Source organism: Periplaneta americana, chromosome 5, assembly GCF_040183065.1.
Source record: "Periplaneta americana isolate PAMFEO1 chromosome 5, P.americana_PAMFEO1_priV1, whole genome shotgun sequence".
Lineage (NCBI taxonomy): Eukaryota > Metazoa > Arthropoda > Insecta > Blattodea > Blattidae > Periplaneta > Periplaneta americana.
Window position 1 is genome coordinate 38540759 of NC_091121.1, and position 18189 is coordinate 38558947.

The 18189-nt window shown below is 34.3% G+C and overlaps 2 protein-coding genes across 5 annotated transcripts in view; one reads left to right on the plus strand and one right to left on the minus strand.

Moving 5' to 3' along the window:
- lute (BTB/POZ domain containing protein 3 lute) overlaps positions 1-8116 on the plus strand; it is a 111892-nt gene extending 103776 nt beyond the window's left edge. For all 4 annotated transcript variants that reach the window (XM_069825486.1, XM_069825489.1, XM_069825488.1 and 1 more), the window contains 2 exons: positions 1239-1604; positions 4700-8116. In XM_069825486.1, coding sequence (XP_069681587.1) covers positions 1239-1604; positions 4700-5173 — 840 coding nt within the window. In that variant the 3' untranslated portion in view covers positions 5174-8116. The remainder of the gene's footprint in view (positions 1-1238; positions 1605-4699) is intronic.
- Brf (Brf RNA polymerase III subunit) overlaps positions 1-18189 on the minus strand; it is a 234259-nt gene that overhangs the window by 194415 nt on the left and 21655 nt on the right. The gene's annotated exons all lie outside the window — the stretch shown is intronic.

Here is an 18189-nt window from a genome sequence, read left to right on the forward strand (position 1 = left end):
ATATTCAATTTCACTTTGCAGTAAATATGCCAATTAAAATAATAATTTACATACACATTTTATTGATAAGAATTTCTCAATAAAGATTACACTTATGCAAAGAAACAATAAATTTTTCTCTTTTACTGATCTATATATTTTATCAAGTTTAATTCTTCTTGTTTTTCTTCACTGCCATCATTATTTTTTGTTCTTCTCTTCTTCTTGTTCATGGCTTTCTGGCCTATTCTGGTTCAATATTCGACTAAAACAGGTGTTTGGTACTTTTTTTTACTAAGTGTATTGTCATTTTCTTATTTGTTCATTCTTAATATGATCCAGTTTTAATCTCCTTTCACTGCATATACAAATTTCATTGTTTGAGAAATGTAGGCCTATACTGCTCCCATCTATCTGTACATTTCATTATCCAGAATCCATATCAGTACAGAACAATAAGTTTCAGAGTTATTTGTTTAATACATTAGGCTTAGGAGCACAAAAGAGCAAAAGCTCGTGCTTGGGCGCAGTTCAGTTTACGTATATGAAATATTTTACAAAAGTGAAGTAAGTGTGTTTACTCAGCACAGTGACATTAATATAGAGTAAAATACAGATAGTATATTAATAAATTTATACTGGTACAAAATAACAGAGATTACAAAAGTATATGTGTACTAAACTTCAAATTTAAACTCTATTAGTTTGTGAAAAGAAAAGATTACATAATCTAATTTATTCCTTAGATCTACATGTGTCAAGTGTACTTAGCTCAGGCTAGTCTTAATTAATGAGTTATATATTCTAGGTCCAAAATTTCTGCCGCGTTTTAACCAAGCAGCTGTGTGGCATTTGGGTTTATTTAAAAAGAAAATGTAATTTTGTCTAGTACCGTAATCATGAGGATCAATTTTAAATTTATTTAGATTTTATGGAAGTAAGTCAGCAATATTTATAATACTCCAGACTTCAGAAAAACTAATTTTCTTGGATAATCTAAAGGTTTATATAGACAAACTTTGATAATACTTTTCTGGAAAGTGTGTCGATTTTGTCATTCCTCCCCTACCTAATATACCATATGGACATAGTTTTATAAAATTTCAGTTCTATTGTTTCTTCTTTTTTTTTAACGAGTACTCTTTCCATTGTCTCATACTGTTTAGAGATATCGTACTTGTTGATTTATTGTTAAATCGCCATTTTACTTTTAAAAGCTTTAATTTTTCTCTGCTAATGCATATTTCTGTATTTAAAAGGCTGAAATGGCTTTGCGGTCAGAAGGCTTTGTGGACATCGACATCCATACATTGGAATCTGTGTTGGCAAGGGAGACACTCAACTGTAAAGAAATGCATCTATTCGAGGCAGCACTGAACTGGGCGGCAGCTGAATGTGGACGAAGGGACTTAGAAGCCACACCACAGAACAAGCGTAATGTTCTTGGTAGTGCATTGTACCTTGTCCGCATACCCACAATGAGTTTAGAAGAATTTGCTAATGGAGCAGCACAACTGGGGATCCTTACATTACAAGAAACGATCGACATTTTTCTCCATTTCACGGCACACAACAAGCCTCAACTCAATTACCCCATCAAGTCACGTGCGGGCCTTAAACCTCAGGTAAATAGCCAATTGTGTTTAACCATATGTCTTTTTCTGTCTTACATTATCAGGATCTCATATTTTCACTTGACTACACACGAGACGGGACATGTAACAAGACTGCCAAGATGTGAGGTCAGTATGACTCTGGACTTCCATCTTAGACAACAAAGTGCAGGACATTAATAATGAATAAACATCTATCTCCAGACAGGACCATGGCTTGCACACAATGTTAAAACTATGTGCCATACCTATTGTAGTCCCCATGCCAATATCAATTGTGAAATCCTTTTTTGCACCATCGTATTTTTTGTTATATTTACAGCTATTCTTGTTAGGTCTTGAAAGTTAGAATTCCCACACAGAAACTTGTTGCTACGAAAAACCATTCTTTATAACATAAAACTATACTGAAATAGACCCATTACAGTGCACTTATTGTTACGTAGTTACCATTACAATATAGTTTTGCGAAGGCTTAAAATAATATTGAGTGTATTCCGAATCTCACCGGTGAGCAATCCGATGCCATCACGGTGTTCCGAATTCCACCGATGACGTCATTGATGCTCCACCGGTGCCATCAACTTGCAGAGGTGGTGGTAGTCTCCATCAGCCGCCATCAGTGAATCTGATTGGTTTTTGTATAGGGCGGGAATTAGCAGACGAATAACATCGTGCACTGTTGTGTCATGGCGGTGTGTTCTGCTTTAGTTCTGCTGTATTGTTTGTAATGAGCACAACGTAAAACAATATGTTAATGGCTTATGAGCGAACATGTCAACGGACCAGTTATTACTACCGGTTCAAGAAATAAATTGTTTATGCTATCTTTTCTTTGAACGAGAGGGGAGTACGAAAATTTCGCAAAATTTTGCTAGTGTAGCACAGACAACAACTTGTACAGTCGCCATGACAGCCATCGATCCTTCCAGCAGTTTTGTTCCTTATTTTGCTGCAACGTGACGTCATTGATGCCACCGGACCGGTGAGATTCGGAATACACTGATTGCTCTAAATTTTCCAATGGAAAATATATATTTGCAAATTTTAAAAATATGATCGTGCAAAAAATGTTGTACAATACACGTTTGTCAAGTGCGTTACAAAATCTCGGAAACTGGAAAACTCGTTCTGCTCATTTTTCAAACTTTTTCTCGATTTTGTAAAAAGCACTTCCCAACTTTGTATCGTAATATACTATTATTTCTCAAGAAAGATACAATGCAATTTGCATGTTTTTATGTACAGTGGACTTCCGCTTCAAGTCTTTAAAGTAAAGCATGAAATTTTATCATAAGAATGTATGTTAAAAATTATTTTTTTTTTTAATTATGAAATGAAAAATTACGTTTTGACATTTGTATGAGATATCTCTGATTAAATTTGCATCAAATTTAATAATTTTTGTAACAATAGTCATAAATGAGTGTGTCACATAAAATACAGTAATTCGTACCTGAAGTATCACCTTATTGCGTCAAATGTTACAAATTGTTCATTAGGACATGCCATTTAGACTCACAAATTTACATTTACTATCAGCCAGGTTAGAACGTTAGCTTTCCATACAGGAGACTCAGGTTCAAATTCGATTGAATCAATTAGTGGGCCTGTGTTTTCTTGTGAACAAAGACGAGATTTTGGAACTTCTTTTAGTGTAGTACTTGCATTTCACTTGCCATAATTTCACCATTTTTAATTAATCATTGCCATGGTAACATAGATCAGTCTCCACATGTTACCTCTAGAGGGGAGTGCTTGGAGGCATTATGTTATGCCACAATCTACACTCACTTCTGCAGAACAGAATATCTGTTATTTTGTTCAATTTGTGCTTGCTTCACATTCAGTGTTATATCGAAAAACCCGTTTTAGTTTTTTAAATCTTAAAATCCAGAGCGAGCTTAATAATAAACAATACACAAGGTTAATAAGAAGAAAGGGAAAGCCATAGACATCATGTTACAAAGTAGTGTCATATAAATTAGTTTAAAAATGTAGTTAAACTATTGACAGATCCACGAAAATATACCTTCCTGTACAACTGGAAGACTTATTAAACCAGTGTAATGGACATTAACAAAAATCGTAATATTAAGAGCTCTCTAAGAAGAAATGCGAAACGATATACAATAAACCCTCGATTTAACAGATTATTGGGGCTGATGTCCATTAAATCGAAAGTCCGTTAAATCGCGAATTTTTTTAAATAATATATATATTTTTAACTCTAACATTATAATTTGAACATATTAATGTTACATGTTAAATGTACATACCATTTTTCTGTCGCCAACATTATAGTAATAACATCACCACATCACACAGAAGTAATATAAATTTTTATCTCACTACATAAGGTGTGTTTGAGCTAATGACCAATCTTAATGACACTTCATGGCATGAAATCACATCACCTCATCACACAGGACTACATAAGGTGTGTTCTGCTGGCAAGCACAAATTTAATAACAATAATAATATAATATTAAAAACTATAATAAAAAGTCCTAAAAAATTATCCGTTAAATCCAAAGTCTGTTGAAACGAGGTCCATTAAATCGAGGGTTTACTGCATAACAATTCGAATATAATTCCTAATAGACGAAAGAAATCAGAGGTGGCACCTGTGACTACTGACAGTGATTATGTGACAAAGCATTGAATTAATAATGGACCACCAAATTCGCATCTTCTGTTAATTAAGAAAGTATCCATGAGAAATACTGGAGTACAGAAAACGATTGGCTTCATTATCAACTGACCTGCAGTAGACAATAATAATAAATTAATGGCTTGTGAAACAAGGTTATGAAGAGAAATCACCGATCATTTGTTAATAAAATTTGTAAATTTCAATTAACGCATTCTGCTAGTCACCATTTGTTCACTAGCTGAAAACAATCTCAAAGCTTCACATATAACCATAAATGCAGATTTCAATTGGTTCTAGGTATTTCAGATATATATATGATCAGAATACCTTTAATCAATTATACATTTCTGGGTAAAGCCTATACATGTCTATAGTGTTTCCCATCACACGGTACCTTTGAAAACTATAACATCTATTCTTTTGTTCTGATATTATATTTGACATATTGCAGGTTTGCCACCGTTTCCAGTCCTGTGCTTATCGAAGCAATCAATGGCGTTATAGGGGACGCTGTGACAGCATTCAGTTCAGCGTTGACAAACGGATCTTTGTAGTAGGATTTGGATTATATGGATCGTCTGGAGGAGCTGCTGATTACAATGTTAAAATCGAGCTTAAGCGTCTGGGCCGAGTCATGGCAGAAAACAACACTAAGTTCTTTTCTGACGGATCAAGCAATACGTTCCACGTGTACTTCGAGCATCCTATCCAGATAGAACCGGAGTCTTTCTACACCGCATCGGCAATCTTAGATGGCAGCGAATTGAGCTACTTCGGTCAGGAAGGAATGAGCGAAGTGACTGTTGGATGTGTTACCTTCCAATTTCAATGTTCTTCTGAAAGCACAAATGGGACAGGAGTCCAAGGAGGACAGATACCTGAGTTGATATTTTATGGCCCTTCCCCAGCCCCAGATGAACACTAATACCTGTTAAACATCTACGTATTTTGAAACAAAAATGTAGTTATTTTTCAACTTGTATAGTTCTATTCCTTTCCAAGTGAAAAATAATTTTTACAATATTGAAAGCCAACAAAATACAGGTTATAAAAACCGTCTTTCTACATTCCATCTGTTAGATACTATCTACCAAGAAGGAATATTGTTTTGTAATGACAAGTTTACAATGCAGTCTATATAACTATATAGAACTTGGTATCGCTAAGTGTTCATTACAAATCTATATATTTGCCTTTGTAAATTTATAATTATGTCCAGTCTACTTTTTATAGTATTCATAGAAAGACTTGTTTATTTTGAACATCTATAGTCAACATATTCACTGAATCAATGTATGATCATAAGCCAACAAGTGGAAGTTACAGTTTACATTATAGTTTGTATGCTGTGGCCAACATGTAACCAAACAGTCTGAGAGCTATGTACTTCCTAAATGTAGATGAAGGTTTTTATAGTTGAAAGATTGAAGAAATATTCTAGAACATTTTGAAAGAGTCTTTGAACAATTTCATTCTTTACATACAATAGTTTTACTAAATTGGTAATTTTCTCTTAGAGCATATGCCAGAGGTTAATTCAGTAATGAAACCTGATGTTACCAAATGGTACTATTTATAAGTGATTTAACTCCTTTGCCATGTAGACGTATCATTTAGAATTTTGGCTTACATCCAAGTTAATCTATCTTAGAATTAATGTTGAAACAAAGAGCTACATGACATATGAATTTTAAACTTATGCACATTTTTGCAGATACAAAATAGAGTAATATTATTAATAGGTATTAATTGCCGATCATAATCATATTCATTATCAAATGTCAGAAAATTCCATGTAATCGATGTAAATGAATTGTGTCCAATATTTATCAATTATATTACAGTTTCTTTGAGTAGGGGAGAAAAGACAATCCCACCAATTCCCTCTAAGTCACATTGGGTAATAAAACCATTTATGAAATTACACATTTCAAATACAGTATATGACTAAGACATAAGCTAGTATTCTTCATCATCCCTTCTTACACTTTCGACTTTATTAAGTTGTGTTCATCAAAAGGGAAATTACATTCCCTAGCAATAAAAACAAATACATCACATTAGTAAAGAATTGCTGTAATAAATGAAATGAATTATACACGTACTGTATTTACTCACACTTAAAATATGATCTGAAATAAGTTATGTTTTACCAGCGAGTTAAAAAGTAATGCTTGCATTCATTAATTTTGTGGAGGCTCAAAGCAAATGTCATTCTTAATTAGATAAACGTAAGTAAATGTTATCCATAAATGACACTAAACCTGATACAGTTCCAACATGAAAAAAGCAATAAATATCTAATTTCTCGAACTTAAAAAAAAAAAGGTTTCCATATACAGTTTACCACGTCTGAGCCTGTGAATCATGCAATGATTTAGTATTAAATACATATATTTTACCATCATGTATTATAATCAGTATATAAGAAACTACCGTTCATTGTATGATGGCACGAAAAGTATGCAGAAAAATGTTACTTTTATGCGAACACAGTTTACACAGTATTAATAATTCTGGAAGTAACTTTTCTGAAAGACCCATATGTATATGTTCCCATATTCATGTTAATTCTAACTTTTTATTTCTCATCTACATTTTGTAGTAATTAATGTTAGACTGAGTATGTGTATTCTTATTACATAACAGAAATGACTGAAAAAAAAAACAGTATAATCATAAAGTATCATTCATCATGAATTTAATAATTTTCTTATCAGTTGAAAGGTGAGATGATGTAATATAAAATATAAAGGTCACCTAGACAGGTGATTTAATAATGATTAGCTTCATGAGCTTTAAATCATTTAATTAGATTAAATATATCATTCAATATTTATTCCGCATACAATTTTAAATCTCATTCTGATATCCGAAATTGTGGTTGCAAATGTACCGGTACTGAAATTTCCTATTACTATTAGGTTATATATCTGCCTTGCTCTTCAGAAGAGTATCTGAAGTGCAATGGTGTATTATGTGTAAGTAAATACAGTACTTGTTACAGAGTCCCTGAAGACTGAGATAACACTAGGCACAATATCATGTAAAGATTCTGAACAGAAAAAGGAGCTAATTTTCATAATGTGTAAAAAAAAAAAGACAAAGTGTACTACGAATTCTCTTGACAAAAAAATTTCTAGAACACGAAGTGTATCCAATTACATACTGTACGATATTGTAATTTGGATTTTGTACATAAAAAGACAAAAAATTTACCTCTTTAAAAACATCACAATGACCCATAAATTATGACTTATTTATGAACAACCAACATCACATACTCGAGTATACTTGCAAATATTCTTGTTTAACTATATGCACATTTGTGTACCTTTATTAAAATGTACAATAGTATTTTATCTCTGAAACAGCATTTTGAAGTAGATAAGTAAAGAGAAGTTTAATTTTAAATTGCTTTACATGTTACTGCTGTCTGCTATTTATATATATGCTGAACTTTCCGTTCTTGTGTACAGTTCTGTGAATTTCTCTTTATTTTACCTTCTTTTTTTGTAAACATAATAATAGGTAAACCTGTTTCATGTCTGTTAATGCAAAGGGAAAACTGTTCTGCATTATACTGCGGTAACATTGGGAGATGCTCAGAAATACACCAAATCCATGTGTGATGGACCAGTTTATTGTTTCTTATATCTTAACAGTAATTTCATTGCATAATTACTTGAAAATGATCAGGGTAAAAATATAAGGAAATTTTCCCCTTTGCCAAACCTCGTATTCTCACAGGATATTTCTAGTGCACAAATTTAAAATAAGCTGTAAAGTATTGTAATGCCCTCTATTGAAATATATGTAAAGAAATTGGGGAGTTCTAATAAAAAATTTTAACTCCCTTTATTGCTTAGGTGCATTACAGTATAACATTTTTTAACCTAACTTCCTCATACTAGTCACATTAAGATATTACTTTTTATTGTTCTAGAATATAAGGGTGCTATTCATAGACATTTCGCAGCATGTGCTACGAGCGTACTAAGCTAGCCACTGGTTACTCGTACAGAATTCAAATCATATCCTATCGCTAACACTGGTTTATAAATACGAAAAACGCTGATCATCCACCGGAAGCCCGCGCTAAAAATGTCTATGAATACAGCCCAAAGAATTTTGTTCTGCAGGTACACTGACAAAAGCTTTATCATTGCTGTGTTATTACAAAGGTAAGTCAAGTCAACTTTGATTCCTCTGCCTTCCTTAACAGTAATCTGCTTTAACTTCGGGATAACAATGTCCTTGGTGGTATAGTAGTTACCATCCACCCCGCTGGATCCAAAGTTACAGATTCAAACCTAGCTGAGGGGATTAATTTTTGAAGGTGATAGAAGTCTTCAGGATTCTTTTCTTCAGAAGGAAATCAAAGCCAGTGGTCTCTTTCATCAGCTTATGGTATGAAAAACTCACAAGGGAAGATAGAAAAGAAGTTGATTTGGGACAGAATTGGACTAGAATTCTCCAGAAGAAAGAAATTAGAAAACAAAATTCTTGCAGTCATATAGGTATGCAGAGAAAATTCCTGAAGAATGATGATGACCAAAGCAAATCTTACACTGAGGATAAGCAGAAGAGGTAGGTCTCAATAAAATGGAAATTCCATATCATAAATCCAATCAAAGATCTAGGTTTACCATTTACTAATAGTAATTCGCCATACTTAAAAAAGTGTAAACTCAGAACACTTACTTTCATCTTTAAAATGTGCGAAATGAAAAAGGGACAAAACTACATTAACTTCCTTGCTTTAGATGGTATAGTAAATATAAAGTAAACTGAGACAGAGAGGGGGGGGGGGTAGAGAGAGACTTTCCCCGCAAATCATCTGTAGCAATGTTCAGACTTGTTACTGGTCACGATTTTCTAGGCAAACACCTGCATAAAATCGGAGTCTTTGCATCGCCAAATTGCCTTTTGTGTTCAAAGGAAGAAGAAATGGTTGAGAGACACTTATTAATATTTGATGCACTTTTAACATTTAAGGACCCCATTTCTAAATATTGGGAGGCGAGAAGAAGAATGACTTTATTGTCAAATTCAGATCATTAAATACGCACATACATCTTTTTGCTTTCCTTACCATAGCCACGCATACAGTCCTATATAAAGATATGTTACATAGTAAAGCTATGCATCGAAGTCCACCACTGTAGAGTAACAGTTAGTCTGCCTGACTATGGAACGAGAGGGCCCAGGTTCAAATCCTGGTTGGAGTCTCTTCCGAGGTTTTCCCACAGCCACTTGAAGCAGAATTTCTGGGTAACTTTCGGCATTCACCTTCATTAGCATCATTTCATGTTATCACTTCAATAATTTATTATAGGTCAACCAGAGTATCATGGCAGGCGTGGTTCTGGGATTTGCCTACAAGTGTCATCTGTCTAGAGGAATTGCACTAATCCTAGGGGCTTCATAAGTGGATTACAGGCAGACAGGGAGGAGTGTAGCTCCCTCAAATAGATGGCACGTTGGTGAATCACGGAGTCTACAGTGGCATGGCCTTCTGGTCAAAGGGTGCAGCGGAACACAAGCACATAAATTCGGAATAGATGCTGTCTGAAGAACCAGCGTATTAACAGGGAGAGGTAGGAGCATTGCTGTTCAAGCGAACTCCGTTAGAACTAGATGTCACAGCCAAATTGATAAGATGGCACAAAGCAGTGAATCATGTGCTTGGAGAGCGGTCCTAAGAACTTAAAAGTCATCCCAAATAAGAAGGCTGCACTATAGGCCTAATGCTGTGGTGCTTGCCTATGGGCCCTCTTCCGAGGGGAAAAAAAAAGCTATGCATCTGTCGATTTTTTTTATGAAAAAGGAAATGAAATGATAATGAATTCATTAAAATTCATAAAATATTTTCGTATGAGTTACTCTAAGTATGACAGTTTGACAGCTTCAACAACTTACATCACAGCTCACAAAATGGAGGAGATCAGGAAGTAAAGAAGAAAGGCAAGCTTTAACATTAAGGTTCATTAACTGGCTTCATTTATACACCGACGGATCCTTGATCTCCAGAGAACAAGGTGCCGGTGCACGTGTTACGTGCTGTCTCTTCTCATTTTATAGATCTATTGGATATGGAACAACAAGTTTTGATGAAGAAATCATTGCAATAAGTGAAAGTCTCACGAATCTTCTATGTCACATCAATAAATTTAAGAATGCAGTTATATTGTCAGACTCCAAAGCAGCTATTCTATCAATAGTCTCTAAACACACACCTTCATCTCAAACAGCAGAAATAACTAAAATGCTCTCTCAATTAATATCACTCAATAAAAGAATTGTATTCCAATGGATACCATCCCATTGTGGAATCCTGGGAAACGAGAATGTGGATGCACCAGCAAAGAAGGGCAGCACTGCTACTTACAGACCTGTTACTAAATCTACATATTACTCTGTGAAAAGATTTATTAAATCTACATACTTAAACTTCAACAAACAAAATTTGATAACACAATCTCAAGGGAAAAAATGGAACTCACTGCATCAAAATTCACAGTTAATTCCCGATTTACTACGAAAATCGTCTGTAGCTGCATTTAGATTGGCAACAGGCCATGATTGTTTGGCCAAACACCTGCATAGAATTGGAATATATCAGTCCCCTGACTGCCCATTGTGCAACTCAAACCAAGAAATGGATTCGGAACACCTCAAAATCTGTGCTTCAGTGGCTGACCATGATAATATCTTTGAAAAATATTGGAGTGCAAGAGGCCAAATGACCTTTGTCAAACGCCTGGCATTAGAAAACGACAACTTTAAGGTAAAGGACACTATACAATTATGTCGATGTACGGAACTTGTAATGTTAAACTTTTTATCCTACAGTAGTGTACTCTTTTTGTTTAAACTGATGTCTAGTCACATTTCTAGGGTTCCCGTACGAGAGCATCCCTTTTTTCACTAATGTGTCCCATTGTCCTGAATGATGTCTTTTGGACTTGTTTTTGTCCTTTATTAAAAAATTAGCAACTGAGAAAATAAAACTGGGAATATCAACTGCTATTTTATTATAAATAATAGTCTCCATCAATGTTGATGACATTGGAATTCGCTACATTGCCAACATTGAAGGTTACACGTGCACAATGTTCTTAAAAGAGTTGATATTATGAAGTAAACTGCTACGAGAACAAACACTATTTAAACTGCTATGAGAACTAACACTATTTTAATCTCACTTGTTTGATGAAATCGTAATAGTAAAAAATGTTCTGAATTCCAAAGAAAATAGTGAATTCAAGGAAATTTTTAAATCGAAACATTTGTTGATGTTGATGAAAAGCTTACAAATTTAAAAAAGTAACAGAGTTCATTATGTGTATCTTCATACAAATGCGAATGTTGAATGTTCTCGCGCATGAACTCACTGTGAATGGAAGCGAAAAATAAGTTGCAATTAAAGACAATAAAATCAATGCTTATTGTGAGATCATTTTCCAGTGACGACTGGGTTGCATTTCATGACCTAATGTTTTAGAACAAGCAATAATTGTTACAACAAATTTATTCTTCAGGAAAGTATTGTACAACTAACTGATTTATAATTATGTATTGTCAGATGAACTTATTTTGTAAGGAGTACATTTTCAATTCATTTTGTTCAGTTTATTCTTTTGTACTTCATTTTTAATAGTAGACCAGTATTCAATTTGATTAACTGTATTTTTTAATCAATTCAAAGACAACATGGATAAGTGTGATGGAAAATATACACCAAAGCTCAATTTTTAAAATTAGTGCTGAGTGTCCCGTATTTTTTTCTGATGTTTCTGGGAACCTATCTATGTTCAATTCCCCTGTCTGCATATATAACGTTAAACAACACTACAAAGATATACTGTATGGACTATTCCATCTCAAACCGACCGAAATATAGAGAAAATTGACCTTGCAATTTTTAAATACAATGAAACCTTTTCTGTCCGTAGACAACTGTGATATAATGCTTTGTGTAAAGTTTGAGGCATCAGAACTTAATAGTGTTTAAATAAATAATATTTAAATTTATCGTATTTTCATAAAATTAGCCACTTTAAACTGTTGTGGCTCTGAAACCCTTTCACCCAATGATCAAAATCATGGTTTATTTTGATGTTGAGAAGTTAAAGTTTATATTGACATGTAAACAGTTTTTCTTACTTTTTATGGAAATGGAGAAATTTAGAATTTTCTTCATTAAGACGCCTTTGGCCACGAAAAAATATTTTTAAAATATATGGTTAGATTCTGCATTGAAAGTACAAATAAACACATATTTTTACTGGTGGTTCGTTGATAATAAAGTATTGAAAATATGAAATAAAGAAAATAAATAGTACGCGCGTGAACTAACCAGTTGACTGTGAGGTGGGAGATAGCCGAGGGAAGCAAGGCCAGTAGACATAAACACGTGATGTTCCGTCTAGCAGTCATGGCTGTGCTAGCTGTATCACAGGTTTTCATAAACATAGGAGTAAAATGACGCCCAACACTCGATTATCTTCAGCTCTCGGCCAGTGCATGCGGTACTGCGCCGTTCAAGTCTAGGCGTGTGAAAATAATCTATTTAATACCCTCGAAACTTATTGCCGAGCTATTAAGCAAACAATGCCGAATCCCTCTTAATAATGCAAGGTTTTTTCTCAATATTTTTTTGCATTTTTACAAATGGGCAAAAAGCCTGAAAGCAAGTAAAATCAGATTATCTGTATCTCTGTGTACAATAAAAATGACTATTTCTTAACATAACCTACCAAATGTCAGCTTCAAAATAAGCTCTCGTTCAATGTTCTGCAGTAAATGGTTCCAGAGTTCTGAGCGCTGATATAGGCTTGTTTTTATAAAATATGCTAAATTTGTCGCTCAATAATACGAAAACCGTTTGACTTTCGATAGTATATTTTTGAAAATGCACTCCCCTCAGCACATTGTATAAGTAGGAAAAAAATTAGAGTATAAAAAAAATGCGAAGTTTTTTACTGATCAATTTCATATGGAATAGCCCGTATGGATAATAGGCATTTCCTAGATATTTTTCTGGAATCTTGCTTCTGTTGCTGCACTAAAACTATTATACCTTGTCCTTTCATCTTGAAGCAAGACGACCACACTACTATTATAAAACACCAAACAACTTATCTGAACACATGCAACCCGTCACTCTTATTTCCGGCAGTCAGTCACATTGCAAGTCAGCTACATTTAAACGTGTGCATCTTGTGATTCACTGATGATGACGTTATGCATTTCCTAAGGCTCAATAAATACTTAATATAATCGCCCGCCATTTTGGCTCTTTCATTGGCATTCGCAGAAAGCACACGAGGACGTTATTTGCCACTCAATTATTTGCTCAATTACAGTGTGTTTGATTTATTATCATAGGAGCTACGACATGATAATGTTTAATGGTGTGGCAAATAGATTTCTCGTCTGGTAGCTCGGCAACGAAAGAACAAAAATGGCGAACGATACTACCTACCTAGACTTTATAGAGCCTTCACTTTCTAAGACGTAAGCAAAGAGGAGGAGTCACGCCGGGAATAACAGTTTCGCGACTATAGTATTTCATGGTCAAAATAAGACGAGGTCTAGTGATGAGAAACTAGGACGACCGTTTTGCATTTTAACATATAGTACTGTATTGAGACGAGGCAAATAACTGTGTGAGCTATAATCACCCTGCTAGGTGATCAATAACAGCATAGTCCTATATGCAAAAATACCTAACTGCTATACAATTTAAATCAATGGAATGGTTTATACTGTTTCACAATAATGGAGAATGCAATGTGGCCAAAGCACAGTCCTACACAGTTGAACCCTGTGTTTACATTCATTTTCCCGTCATTTACAACATTTCTTTTTTGGACCCTTCAATTTTTCTACTATATTTTCCCCTGCATTTACACTATCGTAATTTCAAACTTCCCGCAATTTAAGTTGTATCTGCCAAAAAAAAAAAAAAAAAAGATGGCATCCATGTGAAAAAAAAAAAACATAAAATTGCGATTACCGCTTTGCTATAAATACAGTTACATACTGCAGATTCAAATATAACAAATTTTGCGACCACGTTTTTCTCATGAAGGATAATGTGATCACTGGTGAGGAACAAACTGTAGAGGACATTCCACACCGATTTCCAGGATAACAGTACTATACTAGGCAGCATATTCGATGGCCGGTGAGGTGGAGCTATGATAGAGGCACCTGCCAATCGCTTGCATGTTCCGCCTCCCAGCATTGCCTAGTTCAGACCTAGTGTCAAGCCACTATACACTTAATCCCTTCCGCTTGGAAAGATTATTTAAGATAGAGTCTTGGGGGTATGTTCTGTAGAAAGAGCTCATTGTGTCCTTCAAGACTGTCAAAATGACATATTTTTAGGTGGTATAGTTGCAGAGAAATTATTTATTTCATGTTTAACACTTGAAAAGTGCATTTTAAAATGTTTGAACAAAAGCAAACAAAATGGCTTCCGAAAGGGAAGATCTTGTTGCGATGGATATTTTACATTAAAATTATTGATGGAAAAAGCATTTGATAGGGTGAACAGAAATAAATTATTAAATGTATTAGCCGCAGACCACAACTTATAGCAAACATATACAATATCTATAAAACAAATCTAATTGCAGTAAGGTGTGACAATAAATTATCGCATTGGACATAAATTCATACAGAAGTAAGACAAGGCTGTGGCCTTTCACCGTTGCTATTTATTATATATATGAATCAAATAATTAGAGAATGGAAACAATTGCCTCATGGATATATACAACTCAATAGACATTTACAACTAGATTCATTACTTTCTGCAGACGATTTAGCTCTGGTGGCATCCTCAGAAGATGAATTACAACATTCAATTTTTAATTTTAACAAAATTGGAATTAAATATGATATGAAAATCAATAAAGAAAAAACTAAAATTATGGCCTTCTGCGGAAAATACCCTGCACCTAGCAAAATATGTTTAGATTCAAAAATATTAGAAAGGGTAAATTATTTTACATATCTCGGATACACATTATCTTTTTTTTGATGAAGTAGACATTTCACAGATAATTTCTAAATACACCAAAACAATGGGAATAATTAACACCATTATGAAACCTTCCCTAGTACAAAGGCATACTCGAATTCGCCTTTACAAGACCTTGGCGAGACCTGTACTTTGTTACAGCAGTGAGGCATGGACATTGAGGAAGAAAGACGAAAGCAGAATAACGGCTAATGAAATGAAATTTATGAGATATACAGTGGGATATACGAAATGGGATCACAATCGCAATGAAGATGTAATGGAAGAATTACTACTAGAACCTGTAATTAATCACGTAAAACATTATCAGAACAACTGGATAAATCATCTGCATCGCATGTATAGAGATAGAATCCCAAAAGTCATGCTCCACTATCGTCCAAATGGGAAGAGGTCTCTCGGTCGTCCAAAGAAGTGCTGGATTGAAAATTCAACTGTGAGATCGTAACAGGCCATTTGGCCTAATACTTGAAGAGAAGAAGAAGAACAACAACAACATCAACAACAAAAGCATTCACTCAACATAACGATTTCTATCAGTCCAAACTGAGAATCACTTTTGAAAAATAGTAATATAACAAAAATACTCACATTATGCAAGGAGCTATCAGAGAGATATTTTCTTTCATATAAGACATCAACATACAGAACTTACTGTACCAAGTCCCATGCATTGCGAAATGAATTTTTCATGTTTCGTTGTTTATTAAATCTCGAGTCACTGGAGTCACTTGTGAGAAAGGAGAATTTATTGAGGTAATAAACCTTCACCATTCAAACACCAACACTGGCTTTGTTTATATGACTCATCTTTATGAGACCTTACAAAATACAATATTTATTCAGCTGGAGGGGCCTCTCTGGAATGAAGGAGCAAATTTCATATTAAATAGTAAATCAGTGTGCCGTACATAGTTCAATTAAATTAGTAGACCCTATTGTTAATGTTATATATTTCACCGTGTTTTATTATTGTTTTACTGTAGTGGACTATTAAGTATCAATAGTCAGTGAAGTGCAAACTACATTTTGTTTATAGCATGTGTTGTCATTTTGTATCATCATGTCTCTTGAGGCTGGACCAAGTACTGATTTTACTATTCACACATGTGAAGTTATTCGAGTACAAAGTAGAAAAATTATTTATACTGTATGTCATCATCATTGGCTCGACAACCCATTGAGGGTCCTAGCCTTCCTCAGTATTTTATTCCAGCCATCTCTATTTCTGGCCTTGACTGTCCACATTCGTGCACCAATAAAGTTAGCATCTTCGTATACATTATCCTTCCATCTGCTCCTTGGTCTTCCTTTGGATCTGCTTCCTCCAGGATTGGATGTAAAGGCTCTTTTAGCGGGTCTAATATCGTCCATTCTTACCAGGTGTCCAGCCCACTGCAATCGACCAATTTTAATAACTGTTATAATATCTGGCTCCTTAAACAGATCGCATATTTCTTTATTATATCTAATTCTCCATTCATTATTTATTATGACGGGTCCATAAATTGCTCTCAGAATTTTCCTCTCAAAGATACTAAGTCTTCTGGTGTCCTGTTTGTTCATAGTCCAAGTTTCTGAGGCATACGTCAATACCGGCCTAATAAGCATCTTATATATTCTTATTTTTTAGTTGAGATGGTTAAGAATTTCGATTTAATATATTTCAGTAATCCAAAGTAACATTTATTTGTTATAGATATTCTTCTCTTAATTTCAAGACTGGTGTTCATGGAGCCAAGATATATAAAATTTTTTACATATTCAAATTTGTAATTTTCAATTGTAAGATAAGTTGGTGCTTTATTAATAATGTTTCCTTTGCGGGTGGATATCATGTATTTAGTCTTGCTCTCATTAACTCTCAATCCCATTATCTTTTATACTGTATATAACTTCCTTAAAAAACTGTCTTCGCCAGAATACCGCGAAAGTGTAGATTTTTCTAAAACACAGGAAGAAGATTTCGAAAAAGAAATTGGTAGGAACGAGAATTTGGAGAGAATTATCAGGATGACAGTGATAATACCGATAGTGAGTCGAGTGACATGCAAGACGAGGAAGGCGGAAGAGACAATGATGTGAATATACCACTTGCAATGCCGTTATCCTAACACGAGTATAAGATTTTCTTTATTAAGTATACTTCCATATATAAATGCAGTTTGAACGATGCATCTAATGTGTGTGGGAGGGAGGGAGAGAGAGAGTGACAGAGAGACATACGATTTGTGAGATATAAGGCTATAGAGTGGAAATTTTCTATTGGTAGCAACTCACCAGCCATCGAATATGCCGTCTACAATAGTACTAGTTGTGATGTTGATGATGATGATAATAGTATTGGTGTTCCCACTAGAGCAGATGTAGTTGTAGCATTACTGCTACAGAAGGAGCAAATTCAATTTTTTATGAACTGCATGGACAAGAGAAGCATAGACAGTAAAAAAGTCACACTTTTTTGTAAAAAAAAAAAAAACTAATATCGTATTTCAGTTTGAAACGTGTGTGTAGGTCTTACATTTTGAAATTTTAAAGTGACTATTACACTTTTACTTCGTCACACTACTTTTGACCAATAAAACGGTACGAAAGGACGTCTTTCAACTAATCATGGCTGCTTATCGCACAATTTTATCGCGTCCCTAGCATTTGTTTAATTTTATCGCGTCCCTAGCATGTGTTTATTTTTATCACTACCCTAGCATTTGTTTCTTTGTTTGCCAACATTTCAAACTGCACTGGTCTGGACGTCAAAAAAAACAGAAAATTACAAACCACTCCAGTCGATGCACAGCGCTTTCAAATATGACTCGCACTGGCATTCAAGAACAAGAATTAATAAAGATCACTGGTCATACCTATGCATCTTCCCTGAAATCCTA